Consider the following 20,532-nt stretch of genomic DNA (forward strand, 5'->3'; position numbering starts at 1 on the left):
AACTTAAAACATTTGTGAAAGCCACGTCAATTGATGACTGGTCGCATTTTTATTTTTTAAATTTTTTTTTAATTTTTTTAATTTTAAGTTTATTCCATTTAAACTAATTAAATTTTTCTATTCATTATTTATATATTAAATATTAAATAAAAAATTAAAAAAAATTTAATATGTGGAGATTGTGTATCTTTTTTTTTTTTTTTTAATTTGGGATGTGCTACACCTATGGAAGATGTGTAAGCTGAAATTCTCAGCCATTTTTTTTTTTATTATACAAATTTTTATATTTTTAAATATTTTAAAAAAAATTCACACCATTATTAAAAAATATTTTTTAATCAGTAAATAAAAAAATTCAGAAAAATGTCTCGGGATCACTTCTCGCCCTAGCTCAAGCATTTTTCTTAAATTTGTGAAGTGATATGATGACAACAGAGATTATATAAAAATAAATTTATAAATTTATATAATTTTTTATAATATATTAAATTTATTTTATAATAAAAAAATAATTTTATAATTTATACATTACATTAAACCATGTCACTTATGAATTTATTTGTATGGAATATTTTTATTTTTAAAAAATTTATGTTTAAACTTTCAATATTCGTTTTTTTTTTTAGGGTTGTTGCCACCTAAACGAGGTATGCACCTCCCTTGCCTTCATTAGGCGGATCGTTAAGATAATATTTGAACCACTCTTATGATAAAATAAAAATTAGATTTGACAACTTTCCGGCTACTATTACTACATTAAAATTTAGAGTTTACACCCAATCAATAATAAAGATTGACCAATAGGCTCAAACCTAGCTAAGCCTATCTAAGAGGATTTTAAATATGTGCCTTTAAGACTGTGGATCTGTTTACGAATATAATTATTCTCAAATATTTTCAAATTACTTCACTATTATTTACAAATTATTCACAATCATTTTCACTACTATTCATAGATCATATGAAATATTTTTAGTATCCAAATGGAGCCCAAATTTGTGCCTTTATGTAATGGACCCAAACTAGACTTATTTCGAGATAGTCAATCTCCTGAAGAATAGAAGAGAGAGAGAGAGAGAGAGAGAAGTAGGGTGAAGAAGAGGATTCTGTAAAAAGGAATTTCGTTGTTGGATTTTCCCTCCAACCTTCTATTTATAGATTATATTATTGAGTACAATGACTAACACAAAACATTACAAAACGATAACGTTTCATGTATTTGTTACATGACAATTAAGCTAAGGTGAAACGACAACGTTCTACTAACTCCCTTTCTCAACACCACACGACACCATTTCTTTCTTCCACTAATAACAACTAACACCAACGGCTACTGCTACACACAAAATCACAACCAGCACTTCACTCACCACCAGAAACTTCATCTACTAACCATCCACTCCAGCTCCTTCTTGATTCTTAACATACCCTCCCCTTTAAAGCACCTTGCCCACAAGGTGAGGGAACTGTTGGCGAAACTTCCAATAAGACTCCCAAGTAGAGTCATCCACTCCAACACCTTCCCATTGCACTAACATCTCAACCACAACCTTGTTATTACGCTTGACACTTCTGCACTCCAATATCTTCTCAGGTTGAGGAAGTAAGTCCCATTGGAAATCAGTTGGTAGTAAAGTAGATAAGGGAGTGACATCATCTCCAAGCTTTTTCTTCAAACAAGAGACATGGAACACAGGATGCATAAGAGAATCTGATGGCAAATTCAATCTATAAGCCACCTTGCCTATTCTTTGGGAAATTTGGAATGGTCCAAAAAACTGAGGGGAGAGTTTTAAGTTCCTTCTAGCTGTTACAGATTGCTGTCTATAAGGTTACAACCTGAGATAGACCCAATCCCCCACCAAAAACTCTCTTTCAATTCGATTTTTATCAAAATGGAGCTTCATTCTGTCTTGAGCAATAGTCAGATTATTCTTTAATGTAGCCATAATATGTTCCCGTGTCTTCAAGAGATTATCTACTACTGGGTTACTGGTAAGACCAGGAATGTAGGATTGAAGTCGAATAGGAGGGACTCCATAAACTGCTTCAAATGGAGTTAACCTTGTGGAGGAGTGAAAGGTGGAGTTATACCACCACTCAGCTAAAGACAACCAATCAATCCATAGTTTGGGCTTATCACCAATGAAGGATCTCAGAAAATGTTCTACACATTTATTCATAGCTTCTGTCTGACCATCACTTTGAGGATGATAGGCAGAAGAATAGAACAAATTGACTCCTTGCAACCGAAACAATTCTTTCCAAAAAGAGCTTGTGAAAGTGGAACCCCTATCTGAAACCATGGTCTTTGGCATCCTATGCAACTTAAAGACATTGTTTAAAAAGAGTGAAGCTACTGTAACATCAGAGAAAGGATGTTTCAAGGGCATAAAATGGGCATATTTCGACAATCGATCCACTACCACCATAATGACTGAATAGCCCTTTGATAGTGGCAACCCTTCAACAAAATCCATTGAAAGATCAGTCCATATTTGTTCAAGTATAGGCAAAGGTTGCAAGAATCCTGCTAGAAATACATTCTGCACTTTATTTCTTTGACACAAATCACATTCTCGAATAAACTTTTTCACATCAACTTTCATTCCAGGCCAATAAAAATCAACACGAGCTCTGTGTAAACACTTATGAAACCCAGAATGTCCAGCAGCTGGACTGGCATGAAGATAATTCAAAATTTTCAGCTTCAATTGTAGAGAATCAGGCACATAAATTCCACCCTTTTTAAACAATATGCCATGCTTTAAACTAAAAGAAGGTTTTGGAGCTGCATCAAACTGTAAAGCAGAAATCAATTGTTGTACCATCTGATCGTCTGCATAAGCCATCTTAAGTTCAGCAAGCCAAGATGGAGTAGGAAATGATAAAGCAGCAAACTCCCCAAGCTCTTCCGCCTGTCCTCTTCTGGACAATGCATCTGCCACCTTGTTTTCCACCCCACTCTTATATTCAAGGGTGAACTCATAGCCAAGCAACTTAGAATGCCACTTTTGCTGAGCAATTGTACCATTTTTCTGTTCCAAGAGATATTTGAGACTATGGTGGTCAATTCTGACCACAAAAACACTCCCCAACAAATATGGCCTCCATTTTTTTATAGCTAACACTAAGGCTAGCAGCTCTTTCTCATAAGTGGATAGAGCCAAATTCTTGCCTTTCAATGCTTGGTTGAGAAAAGCCAAAGGTTTCTGCTCTTGCATTAAGATAGCACTAACTCCTGTGCCACATGCATCACATACAATCACAAACACTTTAGAAAAGTCTGGGAGAGAAAGAATAGGAGGGTTAGTCACTGCATGTTTCAACTCATTAAAGGACTAAGTAGCACATATCTCTCCAACTATAATGGACCCAAACTAGACTTATTTCGAGATAGTCAATCTCCAGAAGAATAGAAGAGAGAGAGAGAAGTAAGGTGAAGAAGAGGATTCTGTAAAAAGGAATTTCGTTGTTGGATTTTCCCTCCAACCTTCTATTTATACATTCTGTTATTGAGTACAATGACTAACACTGTGACGCCCCCAAATCCCCACGCACGGACACGGGAAAATCGAGACGTCCGGATGGTGACAACCCAGGTCACCACCCTAACAACGGGTACCAAGTGTGTGCAAAGGCAACATATGTGCACGAAGAAACACGCAGCGAATAACGAAAGTCATATAACTAAGTACCAGAATTTTTCTTAACGTAATACAAGTTGTTTAAAACATACATAAATAAAATATTACAAAACACTAATATAGTTTTAAACCAAATATAAAGCATAACATCAGCAACCAGGTGGAGTTGCATTCTCGGGCTCAGCCTCCTCCTTCTCATCCTCAAAACCTGCACCAAAAGCTATGGAACCAAAAATGGTACCGCAGGTAAGTAAAACCCAAACATCACCAGATAAAAACACATAAAACTCAAACAAAATGCATGAAGCATGCCCAATGCACAAAACCCATAAAACATATTTTTCCACACACGCCAAAAATCCCATTTGGCCCAAAAACACATCTTTTCCAAAAACCACACCAAAAGTCACATTTGGCCTCTATAACCGTCTCAAACCAAAATCCATTTTATCCATATGCGCCATGACCTCCCCTAGGGGTCATCCGCACACCCTGGCTCCAGTGCCACACCGCAGAGTACCACCACGCATGTGACACCTAACGAGCGATGCCTAGTTCCACGCCCCGCGTGTTCGTAGCCAAGCATCCTCTAGCCCTCGCCAGCAAAGGGCCACGGAGTCGATGCGTAGAGCGATGCCTGGTTCCGCGCCCGGCGCGTTGGTAGCCAAGCAACCCCTAGCCCCCGCTCCCGTCGTCGCCTAGCGACAACCCAGGGGACATCACTCAGTTTATTCCGCTCCTGAGTGACCAGAGGAGCTCCACCGGGATAATACCCCATCCCAGCTTGGGGTCATGATACACACGCACCCGTAAGTCCACTTACGCCAATACACAGGCTTTTCACACTTAAACAAAAACACACGTGCATGCACCATGTAATGCCATATCAATGCACAAAAATAATCAACCAACATAATTCAATAAAACAAGCAACTCCGTCCTCCATCCATCCGACCCCCGAACTCCTCGGATTCAGTCTGGAATCAACCAACCAGCAGATAAAATAATTGAAAGAGTAATATATATTTAAATCTGAAAATAGGGTTTGGAAAATACTTACAGCGCTATACGGTATTTTTAGAAAACACTCGGCGTTGCAAACGGCGGAGGAAAAGCAACATAACAGTGAAAATTCACTGTGGCCGTGGGTTGTAAAATACCCACTTTTGAACGGGGACAAACCAAGGCTTGGGATTGATAGGGAAATGGTCTAGGGATGATTATGAAGCTATTGGAAGTGGTGGTTGGCCGTGGGTGGCAGCAGAAACGGCGGAGAGATGCCGGATTTCCCAAAAAGGAAAGTTAGCTCGTGGGAGCTGTTCCGGTGACTATTTGAGGCCGAAAATAGGTGGGTTAGGACGGCAAGGGACCGGTGATGAAGTGGTGAAGAAATGGTGGCCGGAGGTGGAGCGACGGCGGCGGATCGAGGCAAAAACTGTGGGGGCTTTAAGGGTGTTTTCCGGCCAAACTGCTGGCCGGATGGGGCTGAATTTGGTGGGGGGTTGCGCCGGAGGGAGAGGCTTCGACCGGTGGGGGCGGTGTGCCGCACGGCGGCCGGACGGCGGTGGGTCGGGGGTTTGGGTGGTTCACGGCGTGGGTGAGAAGAGAGAGGGAGAGAGCCGATCGGGAGGAGAAGGAGGAAGAAAAAGAAAAGAAAGAAAAAGGAGAAAAAGAAAAGAGAAAAAGGAAAAAGGAAGAAAGGGAAAAAGAGATGTAAGAAAGAAATGAGGTCGAATCCTCACTCCGGGAAAACAAAACAAATCCGCCGAAACGAGATTAAAAACCGAAAACGACTAAAAGAAATAAAACACAACATCAAATAAATAAAAACTAATTTTAAAACTCAATAAATTAAAATAAATAAACTAATATATTAATTAAAATAAAAACAACCCTTCAGTGAAAATACACTCAAAAGCGGGTCATCACAAACACAAAACATTACAAAACGGTAACGTTTTATGTATTTGTTACATGACAATTAAGCTAAGGTGAAACGACAACGTTCTACTAACTCCCTTTCTCAACACCACATGACACCCTTTCTTTCTTCCAATAATAACAACTAACACCAACGGCTACTGCTGCACACAGAATCACAACCAGCACTTCACTCACCACCAGAAACTTCATCTACTAACCATCCACTCCAGTACCTTCTTGATCTCTAACACTTTAATCCAGGGTCATGCCCATGGATCCATGCTTTCGAGAGGACAGGACCCATGGGTTTGTGCTTCGACATCTATGACTACGGTCATGGGTCTGTGCTTTCAAGACTACAAGACCTATGGTCGCAACTTTGGGTTCATACTCTAAAATCATGGGTATGGTCTAGACTACACGATATTTGTGAAGATGAGACCCAAAGTTATGGTTTCGGATCTGTGTTTTCGACACCCACAACCATGGTCATGGGTGTGTGCCTACAAGATGATGACACCCATAGCTGCAACCAAATGTTTGTGCCCCAAGGTCTTCAAGAGAATGGAACTTCTATGCACATGGACCATCGTAAGGAGATGAATAAATTAAAGATGGGGACCGGATTAGTAGAAAAAGGGAGGAGTAGAAGGAGAAGTGTGATTATGCAAATACAAGCTCTTTAGATCCAGATCCAACTACTATAAGTCCAAATCTTGGAGAATGAGAAGAAAATTGAAAAGAAGAAGAAGGAGAAGAGGAGGAGGAGAGTGATTATGAAAATACAAGCTCTTTAGATCCAAATCCAAATACTTCAAGTCTAAATCTTGTAGAATCCAAATCATCTTCTCTGCTTTCAATAGTTCGTAAAATAATGGAAGTTTAGACCTACTTTTCCTCACATAAATGAAAGTCAGAGACAAATATACCATTATTGCAAGATCAAAATTTGCTAGGTAATACACACACTTTGTAGTCCACTTTCTAGATTGTATGATTGATTGTGTAAATAATATTATTTGCACAAGTGGCATGTTTATTGGAAATGAAGACCATCTTAAAACCAAGAAATTATGGGAGTAGTCCATAATATATGCATAAATAATATCTCAATTAGAATAGGGTTAACTGTGTGACAAATATCTAATTACAAAAGGGTTTTGAACCATCCCCTGCCATTGAGTAACAAGAAACCTTTGTCAATTACCCTTCCAAATGGAACCATCAATTACAATATTGATAGCTGAGTGATAAAAAAGTGAGTGAACATTATATAGTATTATGTTTTTATAACTTGTAGCTGGTCAGTGGTTCCTCTCAATTGTTTTAAAATCAATCAATATGGCAGAATAATGGTATTGATGATAGGATGATGGTAGATTGATCGCAACCATGAAGAGTAGTCTTCTAAAGATTTTCTTTTGGTTTGCTTTCTTTTCATGTCAAGCTCTTCATTTCTATAGAATACATTACGATCTTATATAATCCTTATGTCATATGACCTATATATATTTGTAAATAAACAAATTAATAACCATTACATGGCATTAATAATTAACATTGTCCTAAATAATGGTCCGTTTAGATACTAAGAATATATCAAACTATCTGTAAATAGTAGTGAAATAGTTTTTGAATGGTCGTGAAATAGTCTAAGAATAGTTGTATTTCCAAACCAACCCTAAGAGCTGAAAAGTACATATTATGTGACTTTCACCTAATGATATTTTTGCAACAAAGAATTTAGAGTTAAAAAGCCTCTAGAGCTACGAGGCTTTTGTAATAGCCCTACAAGGCTACGAAGTCATTTTTATCACACTATTTATAGCTCACCCAAGAGTTTCATCTTTCACCCATTACCATCCATCATCCTTGTTGTTCATCCACCCCCTCTTGATTTATTAAATCCCCACTCAACACTTATATTATTACCATTGTTGTATTCACTACAGCTTTCTCCCTCCATGAATTATAAAAAACCTACAGACATTGGAAACTTGTTTAACTAACTAGAGGAACCCATTACACTAGAACCAAATCCTCAACTAGCTCAAAGTGTCGAAGTCCTCACTGTAGTGGAGAAAATTATATCACTCAATCTATTGGTCAAATTAGTGGTTAGAGGCCAACTCACTCAAGCATTAGTTTATCAGTGGATTTTTTCTTGAAGCTCATGACTCATCCACTAATATTTTCACCTTCACCAACCATGCAGATCAACATAAAGCTTTAACCTCTGGTCCATGAAATATAAGTGGAGTCTATTGCTTTCTAAAGGAATGGCTACTTGAGATCTCCACAGATTGTAACAATTTTTCTTGAGCCGTCTTGTGGGTTTAATTCCATGGTCTTCCCTCAAACCAACTCAGGAAAGGCTACACAAGATCACTGACAAAGATGGTAACACATTGATGGAGACGAATTTCAAGTCCATCATGGGAGTTAGCACCATTGTGTACCCGAGAGTTAAAATCCTCACTAATATCGAGAACTCACTCCCATTGGATTGTTCTTAAACCTTACCACCCATACATGGATACAATGCAAAGATGAGAAAATTCCAAACTTGCATTGTAATGTAACAAAATAGGTCATATATCAAACTCATGCCCATTTGATTCATCTCAAATCTGAATGAATTGTGTGATCTTTAGTCGAAAGATGACAATGGAATATACTCTTTCGAAAAACATCATTAGTTTTCTTTTGTTTCTAGATGCTAGTCATAATTTATGGATGTTGATTCTAATAAACAGTCCCACAATTTGAAACCTAAAATCTCAATTTTGTTCTAAATTGGATTTTATTGAGACTCACTGTCAAGCGCAGACTCATTCTTGGCCCCATTTGGAACTTGGACTGAACTAAGTGATCTGAGTTTAGTCTAATGTTAAGCAAGTCCAACATCCAAACACTTAACTCTTAAATCATTAAACTCATCTTAACTTAAAACCTCTTTATATGTATGATCCACAACTTTTTTTAACTTAACACCTCTTTACATGTGGGATTCACAACCATTTTTAACTTCCCATAAATACATCTAAACTCATCTTAGGCGGGTCTCATAAAATTCACTCAACCATCTCAATTTATTACTATTTATAAAGAACTTAACTCAGTTTAACATCCAAACAAGACATTAGAGACTTCAATTCCATCCTCATCTAGATTGAAAAAAAAGAGGTAATGTCTTTATCTCAATCTCATTGGGTAACCTGAGTTTGTTTATTGGCCTAAATGAACTCATAGGTATGGACATCAAAGAGAATTATTTCGTGTGGAACAATGGCAAGATGGGTCAAGCAAACATTAGAGAGAGACTATTCTCTCTAGCACCACTCGTTACACATTTACACACAATATCCTCATACCACAAGTGAATAATTGTTAACACTATAGTAGATACTAAGGGGATGTTTGGGGAATAAGATGAGAAGAGAGTTTTGTGAATAGTAATGAAATTATTTGAATTAAAATATTTTATTGGGTTTTGATAAATGAGAGAGAAAAAGTGAATAAAATATTATAAGTCAAAATATTGTTGGAATATAATTTTTTAATATTATTTTAGTTTTAAAATTTTAAAAAGTAGTATTATTTTTTGTGTTTTTTTTTTTTTAAGTTCTGGTAAGTTGTAATGATTAGATGAAAAGGTTGAGAATTTAGAATTAAAAAATATTTGTATTTGAATAATGCTTGGAAAGAAAATTATCAGAAATTTTGAGATAAGATGATATTAAGTATGTTTCTCAAAGAACCCCTAAGGCCCTGTTTGGAATTTGTACTAAATTGAGATCAACTCAATTCAATTTAATTTTAAACTAAGTCTAACATCAAAACACTCAACTCTTAAATCACTAAACTCATCTCAACTCAAAATCTTTTTACACGCGTAACCTAAAACCTTTTTCAACTCAACACCTCTTTATACGCGAAACCCACAACCTTTCTTCAACTTTCCATAAGAAAAAATGATATTTGCAATTGTAGAGTGTGCAATCGCCACGCAATCCTTTTTAAAAAAATGAGTAAATATGGGGTGCACATAAAAAAATTAATTTCTTAATAGTGAATGCTGCTTTTTTTTAAAACGATTACGTCGTGTTTGCTTATTCCACGACTGTATGTAGCATTACTCTTTCATAAATATATCTAAACTCATCTTAACATCCAAAATATATATAAATTCATTTTAGGTAGGCCCCACAAAACTCACTCCATCATCTCAACTCACTACTATTCATAAAAGAATTCAATTCATCTCAACTTAACTCAACATCCAAATGAAACCAAGTTTTATCCCCAAGAGTTTAGGAATAAAGCCTTCTAGACTCAAGAAGCAAATACAAAAAGAATTATGTCAAAAGCTTGGAGGATGTGAGTTGGAGGAATGATAGCTTTCTAATCATGTCAAAAGATCAAAACCGTCAAGAGAGTACTCAAGCTATGAAACAATGAGTGCTTCGAAAATATTTAAGTTACTTCCAAATATTTACATGATACAATTATCATTTCCAAGCTCAAGAACAACTTAGGATAATATGTTCAAAGAGCACCAACTATAATCGAAACTCCAAAAACAACTAAAGAGAAAAGAAGTCTAATGAAGACTATTGTCTAGGGTAACCTAGTTGACAATAAATAAACTAAATATCATATTCTCTCTCATATTCATAATCTTGACAAGGCACAGAAACATGATCGACGTTTAAAAAATGAAGGATGGTTCATGGATCTTTGATCATGAAGAAATTTGAGCTTATTTGAGTAATATTTATGGCCGTCACCCATAATGATTGTATCATACAAATATAATACTCACCTACTTTCTCACCAACAAATATAATATTTAATGTCAATATGCTTGAAGCGTGAAAGACTCCTAATATTTTGAGAAAAGAAAACAGTTGCAGAATTATCACAAAATATGTTTAGCGATCTCATAATGGTATTAATAATACCCAATATTCCTAAGAAAAAAATCTACAATTGTATAGCTTGACATGTAGTTTCTTAACAAGCAACATACTCTACTTCCATAACTGAGGAAGCTGCAAGTGTTTATTTGACATTTTTTTTTCTTTTTGAAAAATAGCCCCTTCTTCCATCATGAATACATAACCCAAAGTTGATCTCCTGTCTTCTTGACAACCTATGTAATTGGCATTGGAATATCCAACCATATCTACAGTGTCGGAATGTTGATATCATAATATATTAGTTGAAAATTATTTACTCTTTTGTATATCATGGTATAAAAATTATTTATTGTTTGGTAAATATAAGTTTAAAACACTTTCAAACAGCTTACATCAGTTTATAAACAAATTTAAAAAGTGTTTTATGAAGTAACAAGGACAAGTATTTGATTTTTTTAAAGATTATGATCATATCCTTGAAAGTTTAAAAGTTGTAATTATCTTAAAATTTTATAAATATTTTTATTTATTAAGATTTTTTTTTAAATTCAAATTTTATTCCACGTTATTAGAAAAAAACACTTTTAACTTATTTAAAAATATAAAGTGATTTTAAAAAATGGTTTAAAATCAAACAATTTGATATTTTCTTTCTCAAACTATTTAAACACTTTTAAGTAGGGGTGTAAAAAAATCTGAAAAACTGGTCCGAATCGATCCAGTCTAAAACTGGTTTCTGGAAAGGAAATATCGGTTGAAACCTGTCCGGTATTGGTTCCGGACATTTTTAACTCGAACTGGTGCAGTTCTATTTGATATATATAAAATTTTAATATTATATATAATATATTTTATATTATATATATAATATAAAATATATTATATATAAGATAAGTTATTATAATTTATAGAATAAAAGTTTAATCTTAAACATAAAAATTTAATTGATTATATGCTTTAAATATAAAATATATATTAATAACATTTTATCATCTAAAGTAAGAAACAAAAAGAAAAAAAGTTGCTCAAATATTATTACTAAATTTTGATGGCCTAATAAATTTTTAATATTTTTTTTATAAGTACATAAGACATTTGTAGATTAATAATACTAATATATATTAGCATATAATGTATATTAATTACAATTTACATTTTATGACCTAATACCAAATACTAATAGTCTAATACTATATTACTATTAGTAATATACTTTTCTATGTATAAATTAATATATAAATCACTATATTAAACAATCACATATAAAATATGATATAGTAATACTAATACTAAATTACTATACTAATACTATTAATATAGTTTATCAATAATATCATAATATAATATATAGTATATTAGTTGAAATATTTATTATGTATTTATATTATAATCTATTTAATAAGCTGAGCAATAATTTTTCATAGCTTACCAATGCAAGACTTTTAATATTTTCTATAAGTTATTGTTGTTAAAATACTCTTCTTCTTTTTTTCTTTCCTTTTCTTTTTTAAAACAAGGATACTCAGAGTTATATTATAACATATGTTGTAATATGTACATATTTTGAAAAAAAAGGAAAAAAAAAAGAAAAAAAATATATGTACATATATTATACGGCGTCGTTTTAGTGCTTTTAGGTTGCCCCCTCTCATCCCCTCATCACTTCATCAGTTCTCAACTTCCCAGACTCTCCCCCATTCCCCTGCACGGAGCGCCCCTCCCTAGTCCCTAGTCCCTAGTCCCTGCACGCAGCAGCCCCTCACGCAGACTCTACCTGCACGCGGCAGACCAAAGCCTGCTTACTTAGCTACGGAAATCTCTGTCTCAGGAACAGAACCAGCAGATTTAAGCATCTCAAGGGAGAAGGGGGGAAACAAAAACGATGGGAAAGATTAAATCTTTCTAGGATCAACACGTGGTTCGATTTTTTTCTTTATGAACTCCATAGTTTTTCTGTTCTTTTAGCTTAATATGACACTGTTATTAATATCTTACAGTGGTGGGTTTAATGGTGCAGAATAACGCCTTCAAGACTCGAAAAATATAATTACGAAATACCCAGATCGAGTCCCTGTAAGTTTTCACTGGCTTTGATTTCGAGTCATCTTTCCTTCACTTTCTGCTCTAATCGTTCTTCTATATATAATTCTCTAAATATTGCAATTTAGAGTATTTTAACAAGCCCTCCCAGCCGGTAATCTCCTCCCTCTCTTATTCTCTCAGCTCGTTTCCCTCTCTCTTCTCTCACCAAGTCGATGGACTCACCCGTTTATCTCCATTACCATTTTTTTTAGAACTATTTATTTCTGCATTCTGTAACTAACTAACTCATGTAGTATTGCTGCTTATTGAGTTGATGGACTCACCCGTTTATCTCCACTATCTTTTTTTTTTTTTTTTTTTTTTTTTCAGATGAATATGGATCAAGATGTTGTAGTCGATGCAGACTTTCCCCTCTTCTCCAAACCCTCTAAACGCTCCAAACTGACCCCCAAAACCGCCACCACCACCCAAATCCATGAGGTGAATACCTTCCATATGGAAAAATCGTCTGACCTTGGCCATGATACTGCTACCACTGCCACATTTGCTGATCTTGGCCTTGCTGAGTGGGCGGTGCAGACCTGCAAAGAGCTAGGAATGCACAAGCCCACCCCGGTGCAATCCCACTGTATACCGAAAATCTTTGAAGGTCGCGATGTGCTCGGCCTTGCTCAAACTGGGAGCGGCAAGACCGCCGCTTTTGCTTTACCTATCCTGCAAGGCCTTGCCGAGAACCCCTTTGGGGTCTTTGCACTGGTGGTGACGCCGACTAGGGAGCTCGCATACCAATTGGCCGAGCAGTTTAGGGCACTTGGGTCGTGCTTGCATTTGCGTTGTGTAGTGGTGGTTGGAGGAATGGACATGTTGAATCAGGCGCAGAGTTTGATGGCGAGGCCACATGTGGTGATTGCAACTCCAGGGAGGATCAAAGTGTTGCTGGAAGAGAATCCTGACATTCCTCCTGTGTTCTCCAAGACCAGGGTAATCAGTTCTTTTATATATATATATAATTATATTTAGTTTTCTCTATACCAGGCTCAACTTCAGCCTGCCTTTATCCCAAGTAAATTTGGGTCGATTCATGGATCATCTTGCAACTAATTAGGCATTAGCTAAGTTAATTGGTTTTGATTAATCTGATTTCTAATGGTGCAAAAGCCTGTGTTATGATTCTAGTCAATAGCTGGACTTATCAAGAAAAAGATTGTTTATGCAAGCTTTCATTAGAAACAATGAATACCTTCATTTATTCTTTCCCTCTAGGTTTAGATGCTCTGATTTCTGTATGGATTTTAATGCGCACTTGGGATTGAGCATTAAGTGTTCCTTTATACATTATTTCATACTTTTTATATGTAGTTTGCAATTTATTTCAGTTCCTAGTTTTGGATGAAGCAGATAGAGTTTTGGATGTTGGCTTTGAAGAGGAGTTGAGGGTTGTCTTTCAGTGTTTGCCAAAAACTCGCCAGACTCTATTGTTCTCTGCAACAATGACAAGTAACCTGGAAACACTGCTTGAGCTTTCTGCAAATAAGGCATACTTCTACGAGGCATATGAAGGCTTTAAGACAGTTGACACTCTTAAACAACAGTATGTTTTTGTTCCAAAAAATGTGAAGGACGTTTATCTGATGCACATTCTGTCGAAACTGGAAGATATGGGTATTCGGTCAGCCATCATATTTGTCTCCACCTGCAGGTATTATTTCCCTGAGCAATAAATTCTGAATTTGGGAGTGTTTTCTGATGTTTGTATTGCATAATGTTATTTTTCATATGTAACATCGCATATAGTGGTCCTGCCATGCGGAATATGCTATTATTAGCTACTATTTAGATGATTTGTTTTCTTTGTGACGAGGAACTAGTGACCCTGCAAATTCAACATGTTTTTTATTGGGTTAGAACTAGGTCAGGAATGCTGTTGCTGGTTTATTGCTCTTATCTATTTAGAACGTCTTGCTTTGAAGTTGTCAATCCTTTTTATTGACACCACTGCTGATTGTGCTGATTACGTGAGTTGAACTATGCATACTATATATTTGGCTTCTATATGATTTGGTTTCGTAGAAGTCCAATCTTTCTCATGCAAATTTTAGTTATTTAGTACAGCTGGTATGATCTGATATTAGCTGTTCTTGCAAGTCATTTTGAACCCAGCACTTTAAATTTGCAAGTGGTGAGGTTTGTATTTGAAGCCAATTCTTTTGGAGGTACTTGTAAAAAATAAAAAAATAATGGGAGGCATCAGCTTTTACATTTCCTGGACATGCAGTGTCTGGCATTCTTTCTAGATGCAATAAAGCACGAATCATTTCCAAAACTGAAGCTATACTCTCATGGTGTTGGTGACCTTTATATCTTCTAGAGATGCAGTCTAGTCCAGTGACTTGCATCTGTAGTCTTTATAATGCAATGAAGTTAACCATTTCTAGAAGAAAATTAAACAACAATGAGTATATCACTGAAGTTTTATGTTTGTTCTTGCTGTGCAATCCCCTTAAAAATCAGCGCCTGCTGTTTTTAGGTTGGAGAACCAGTTAAACATTAACACTTCTATTTTGCAGAATTTTGGTCTTTATAATGTCATAGATAAGGCCTCCTTACCTCCCTTCCCCAAGGGAAACAAATTTTAAGAAGGAAGAACGAAAGAAACAGGGAAGAAAATAAGAATTGGTAAAAAAGGTCCTCCCATACCCTGAAACTTTGGTCAAGTATGTATATGGCCATAGATATTCTGCAAAATATTCATGTGACATTCAATTTAAATAGCTTGAAATATGATCTCCTAACATGCATCTGTTTTTGTTGGAGGTATTAATTACCTGTTACACCTTGATATCTTCAGTATAATTGGGTGGCACATCCAGTCTTCCTATTTTTCTTCTTCAGCTCGCCTTGTCCTCTAATAGCTACATTGTTTCTGCAAACAATAACTCCATGCCTGTTTGTTAGATAGAGAGTGGTTGACCAGTCAACTATTGCTTGAACTTCCAGTCAGTTCAAGTTTGTTTGCTAAAAGCCTAAAACATTGTGCCAGCTGCCAAATTAGAGATCTGTTGCTGAAATATTACAAAAAAATTATGAGGCACTTGCCTCTGGGTTTTTAGTCATCCTGTTTTTCTTTCCCCTTGTCCACTTGTAGCTACATTATTTCTGCAAACAATAACTCCTTGCCTGTTTGTGAGATAGAGAAATGTTGCTCAGTCAACTGTTGCTTGAACTTCCTGTCAGGCCAAGTTGACTGCTAAAACATTGTTTCAAATTTCAAGGTCTGCTGCTGATACATTACAACTTATGATTGGCAAGCTCTGAGACAATGTCTTGACAATTTTAGCTTTTGTGACATTTGCAATTTTTAATACATTTTAATTTATTTCTTCTTTTCCTTGTTATGGTGTGCTCTTGATTTGATACTTTTTTAACCTGGAAATATTTCTAAGCACCGTACCAAATCTGCTGAGTTCTGGGTATGATATGCTTATTTTCTCAATCTGTTTTCGTGGTGCAAAGTTGTTCAAAGCTACTGAACACCCACGGATATATATAAAAAAAAAAAAAAAAAAAATTCTAGAAAGTATTAATATCATTGAAGGTGATTGTAAAGATGCTGTAACTAAATTCTTAAGTAGAAAAAAGAAACAGATGGCAGCCAAAACTAAGATCTTAAGAATATGACATGACTCGTGAAATTCAATCTTGAGTGAGGAATTTCAAAATGGATATACTAATTAAACGATTATTATGCCCTGAACCCCTTTGATAATGGAGGCTGTTTTGGATCCAGAAAAAAATGCATACGGCCCGTGTATGTGGGCTAAAACTCTTTAGTACTTTGTGTTTTGGTCTAAAACTCTTGTAATGGATGATGTTAGCTTTCAGAATTTGTTTTAGATTTTCTTTTGTTTTTAGAGAGATGTGGGTATTTCCTTTATACGTCCTGTGTACCTAGGATTTGCCTATTCTTGGGAATGAAGTTTCTTATTACTTATCCTAAAAAAAATTAAAAATTGCATACTATCTGGTCTGCGCACACCTCGACTAATCCCATGAGACCTTAAAGTTAACAGCCAAGTAAACTTCCAGTAGTCCTGAGGGGACTCGAATTGATGACCATTGGGGAGCAAACCCAAGGCCTGACCAACTGAGTTACCTGTTTCAAGGAGTTGGATGTTTCAAGCATGTTTTTATTTTACTTTGAATTTTTAAATTAAATGATTTCACTTTAACTACTTGCAAACTCTAATAGATTCCATTTTTTCCTCCATTATTTTTAAATATCATTCCCTTTTTCTATTCTTCTCCTTCACATATGGTCCTCTTCTCCATTTCTCTCTCACGAAGATTTCTTTTCCTTTCTATTTTTATTTATAAGTAATCGAAAATCTTAATGAAGAATAGACTTTGCAAAAAGAAGAAGATAGTGCTTTAGGGAGAGAGAGAGAGAAAGGAATAAAAAATATGAGAGTTCTACAATGGCTCTCTAAAACAAAAGAGCTACTGTAAACCACCTAGGGGTTGGTTTAAGTGATATTGTTCTTGATGGTATGCACCCTTTAGGTCTAAGTTTAAATTTTTGGGTGTAAACAATTTTTATGGGTCACGTCCTATTTGTGAAGAAGCCAATGATTTACTTGATCCGTTTGATGGGGACGCGCTACATGGGTCCGGGTTTAACCTAGTGAAAGACATGTTGCGTTTGCACTGTTTCCAGGATTCTCTTTATTGAAAAAAACAAAAGAGCACAGTAGCATTATGTTGTTTAAAGAATTTGAGGTCTTTTGGATTGGCGTTTTGGAGTCTTAATAGCTAAAATCTAAATCTTTTGGTCTTTTATCTACTCTTTTGGAGATGCTCTTAGACTACGTAATGTCAGAAAAGTAGTCATTTATTTTGGCAAAGAATATTACTCAAAAATATTGATCTCTCATCTATAACATCTAATTTATTGAAAAATGTATAATATGTTATTTACGGTTCATCCTAACATTATCTATGCAGAAGTTGTCATCTTTTGAATTTATTACTGGAAGAGCTTGATCAGGAAGCCGCAGCATTGTATTCTTTTAAATCGCAGTCTTTAAGGCTTGCTGCCCTACATCGATTCAAATCTGGACAAGCCCCTGTATTGCTTGCAACTGATGTTGCCAGTCGTGGTTTGGATATTCCCACAGTTGATCTTGTTATCAATTACGATATTCCAAGGTTACATCTCTTGACCAATTTTAGTTATGCTCGGTTTCCTTATGAGACATCTGTGTGATGTATTTAACTGCCCGCCCGCTGCTACAGGTATGCAAGAGATTATATTCATCGTGTGGGGCGTACTGCAAGAGCAGGCAGAGGAGGGCTGGCTGTGAGCTTTGTTACCCAGGTAAGCAGTGAACATTGATATGGTATCTTGAAACAGCAAGATCAATGATTTCTGTTGATGAATTGCTAATCTCCTACATGCAATTTTTACATTTAGGACATTTTCTTGTCTGTATTACCAGATATGCCACTTGCACTGCACGCATAAACATAGACATTAATGCCCCCAAAGAAGGCTGAAGCCACATCTAGGCAGTACTCCAAAAGAACTAGTCAATGGTACAATTGGAGCCCATTGGAACTTTGGTAGAGCCATTCACCAAAATTAAAAAGTGCAGTGTGGAGATGCATTGAACCATCCAACTGCACCATTTTCCTTGAAGCCACATATCCTCTCAGGTTACATAGCAACAAGTCCGAATTCATATGGACATAGAAGTTCTGGCTCCTCTGATTAATCTGTCATCCAAACACTCATTGACAATTAGAACTGAATTGATGATTTGCTTTGCCCCAATGGAAGCATTCTGAGGGTGGGAGATCACCTTTGCAAGCACTGGCTTCAATCTATTAGCAAGAGCTTTAGCAATAATTTTGCACACAGCTTATAGGCCTGAAATCTTTGATGTTGAGGACCCTGGCTTCTTCGGGGATAAGGGCAATAAAACCTGGTGGACTGATAGCATAGTACTATAGCGGATAGCCCATCTTTAGAGTGATTAAATTACATGTTTACCTCTGGAAACAGTAGTTAAATCATTAAATACACATCTTCCTATTAGGTTAAGTTTTTAGGACGCGGCATTAAAGCAGTAGTTTTGAGTTCGAACCTTGAGTTTGCTTTTATTCTCATTTCTGTCCATGTGTTGGTCCCACTTATCAAGAACCCAGTCCACAAGAAGAGTATTGAATTAGTAATTAAATGATTAAATTCATTTCATCCTATCAATTTAAGGTTTTTTGGACAATTGATGACCCAACAACCTCAATTCGTAGGATTAAATAAAAAATGACCAGAATTAAATCAGCATCTAGCTACCTTGAGGAAATGCATACAATTGCATGTATACAAACATATATACATGTTTTTACACACGAGTTAGGAGGATTTCTTTTCTACTTATGAAAAAAAAAGTAAGTAGGATTTATTTTCCTTCCACCCAAATTCGTCTTTGACTGAGTCAGTTTCTTTAAATGATGTAACTTATCAAAAAAGTTTCCTTAAATGATGCAGTGAGTGCACCATGATGTGATTCCCATAATGCCAATTTTTTAGTTTCTGCAATTAAATCATTTTTCGTATTTTGAGATTTTTTTTTATGGGGTTTTTATTTCTGATTATTGGGGATGAAAAATTTTAGAAGGTCCATTTAAAATGAAAGAATGTTGCCGAACTCTCTCTGTCTGTGTCTCTCCCTTTGTGCTATGCGTATGGTAGAAATAGTGTTCTTTTGTTAATTTCATACTACATGTTAGCCAATGAAGAACCTTTTTTTTAAGTTTTTTTAATTCTTTTGCTTACCTTTGATGTTTGGGATTTTCAGAATGATGTTGATCTCATTCACGAAATAGAAGCTACTCTCGGAAAACAGTTGGAAAAGTTCGAGTGTAAAGAGAATGAGGCGCTTTCTGATATTACAAAGGTAAGATTTCTAGGATCAATATTGGCTCTACAAGACTCATGATCTAATTGACAAGGGACATTTATGTTTGATTGTTTTTTTATCTTACGACAAGAAGTCTCATTGGCAATAAGAAGCTTTACAATCTGAAGAAGTGCTTATAAAAAATTCAAACAAGCAGACATCATATTCCACTCTTTTCATTGCAGGTTTTTAACGCCAGACGTGTGGCAGCGATGAAGATGATGGATGATGGTTTTGAGGAGAAAGCAAAAGAACGTAAGAAACAGAAATTGAACACTCTAGCAGATAAAGGATTATTATTGAAGAAAAGGAGTAAAAAGAAAAGAAAAAAGGATATAAAATCTGCTAAATAGGTCCATAATATGGTATGTTGTATTGGTCCCAAATCTTTGAGTTCTTGCATAATTAGTTACTCATCAATAACTATATATATCATTAAGTTAGATTACTGGATAAAAAAAATGTATGTAATTTAGTTACCAATTATTATTTAAAATTAGTAGACTTTTTGTTTTCATAATGCTATGTCTTTTTAATTAGTTTTGTCAACTTCCATATTGTGTAATTCTATAATCAAATGATTCTTATATTTTATTGAAAAAAGAAATTACGAATAATGATAAAGAACATAGAGAAACATGACTACTTTGACTAGACTCATTAGCTGATTATATAGGAGAGAGTAAAAAACGTATTTAAAAAAAATTAAAAAAAGAAAAACATATTTACAAAGGAGAACTGTTGTGGATATAAAGAGATTGCACAAAGTAAATCTAGAAAATGATATGATTTTCTGAAATTCGTTACATCTATTTTATAATAAAAATAATTTTACAATCTAATGTATTATATTAAGCCATATTAATGGCTAAAGTATTTTTGTAAGTTTATTTTTGTGTAATTTTTTTTTGTGATTAAAGGATTCTTCTTTGCATGGTTTTGCTTCTATTTTTATCCCAACGGTAGATGGTATATATTTAAATATTTTTTTAAAAAATATATTAATACCTTTAAAATTACTTTTTTAATCATTAAATA

The 20,532-nt window shown here is 35.1% G+C and overlaps 1 protein-coding gene across 2 annotated transcripts; it reads left to right on the forward strand.

Annotated features, from left to right (window-relative positions):
• Positions 1-12,146: 12,146 nt before the first annotated feature.
• On the forward strand, positions 12,147-20,014 carry LOC122281109 (DEAD-box ATP-dependent RNA helicase 36). Of its 2 annotated transcripts, none has more exons than XM_043092377.1 (8): positions 12,147-12,410; positions 12,490-12,565; positions 12,905-13,516; positions 13,912-14,234; positions 17,537-17,740; positions 17,828-17,909; positions 19,393-19,491; positions 19,680-20,014. In XM_043092377.1, exons 3-8 carry the CDS (start codon positions 12,905-12,907, stop codon positions 19,845-19,847), a joined length of 1,488 nt encoding a protein of 495 aa, XP_042948311.1. In that variant the 5' UTR covers positions 12,147-12,410; positions 12,490-12,565; the 3' UTR covers positions 19,848-20,014. The 2 variants fall into 2 exon arrangements, with proteins under 2 accessions (XP_042948311.1, XP_042948310.1); XM_043092376.1 differs by having other exon boundaries at positions 12,148-12,410; positions 12,510-12,565.
• The last annotated feature ends 518 nt before the right edge of the window (positions 20,015-20,532 follow it).

The sequence above is a fragment of the Carya illinoinensis genome, chromosome 11 (assembly GCF_018687715.1).
Source record: "Carya illinoinensis cultivar Pawnee chromosome 11, C.illinoinensisPawnee_v1, whole genome shotgun sequence".
In the NCBI taxonomy this organism is placed as follows: Eukaryota; Viridiplantae; Streptophyta; class Magnoliopsida; order Fagales; family Juglandaceae; genus Carya; species Carya illinoinensis.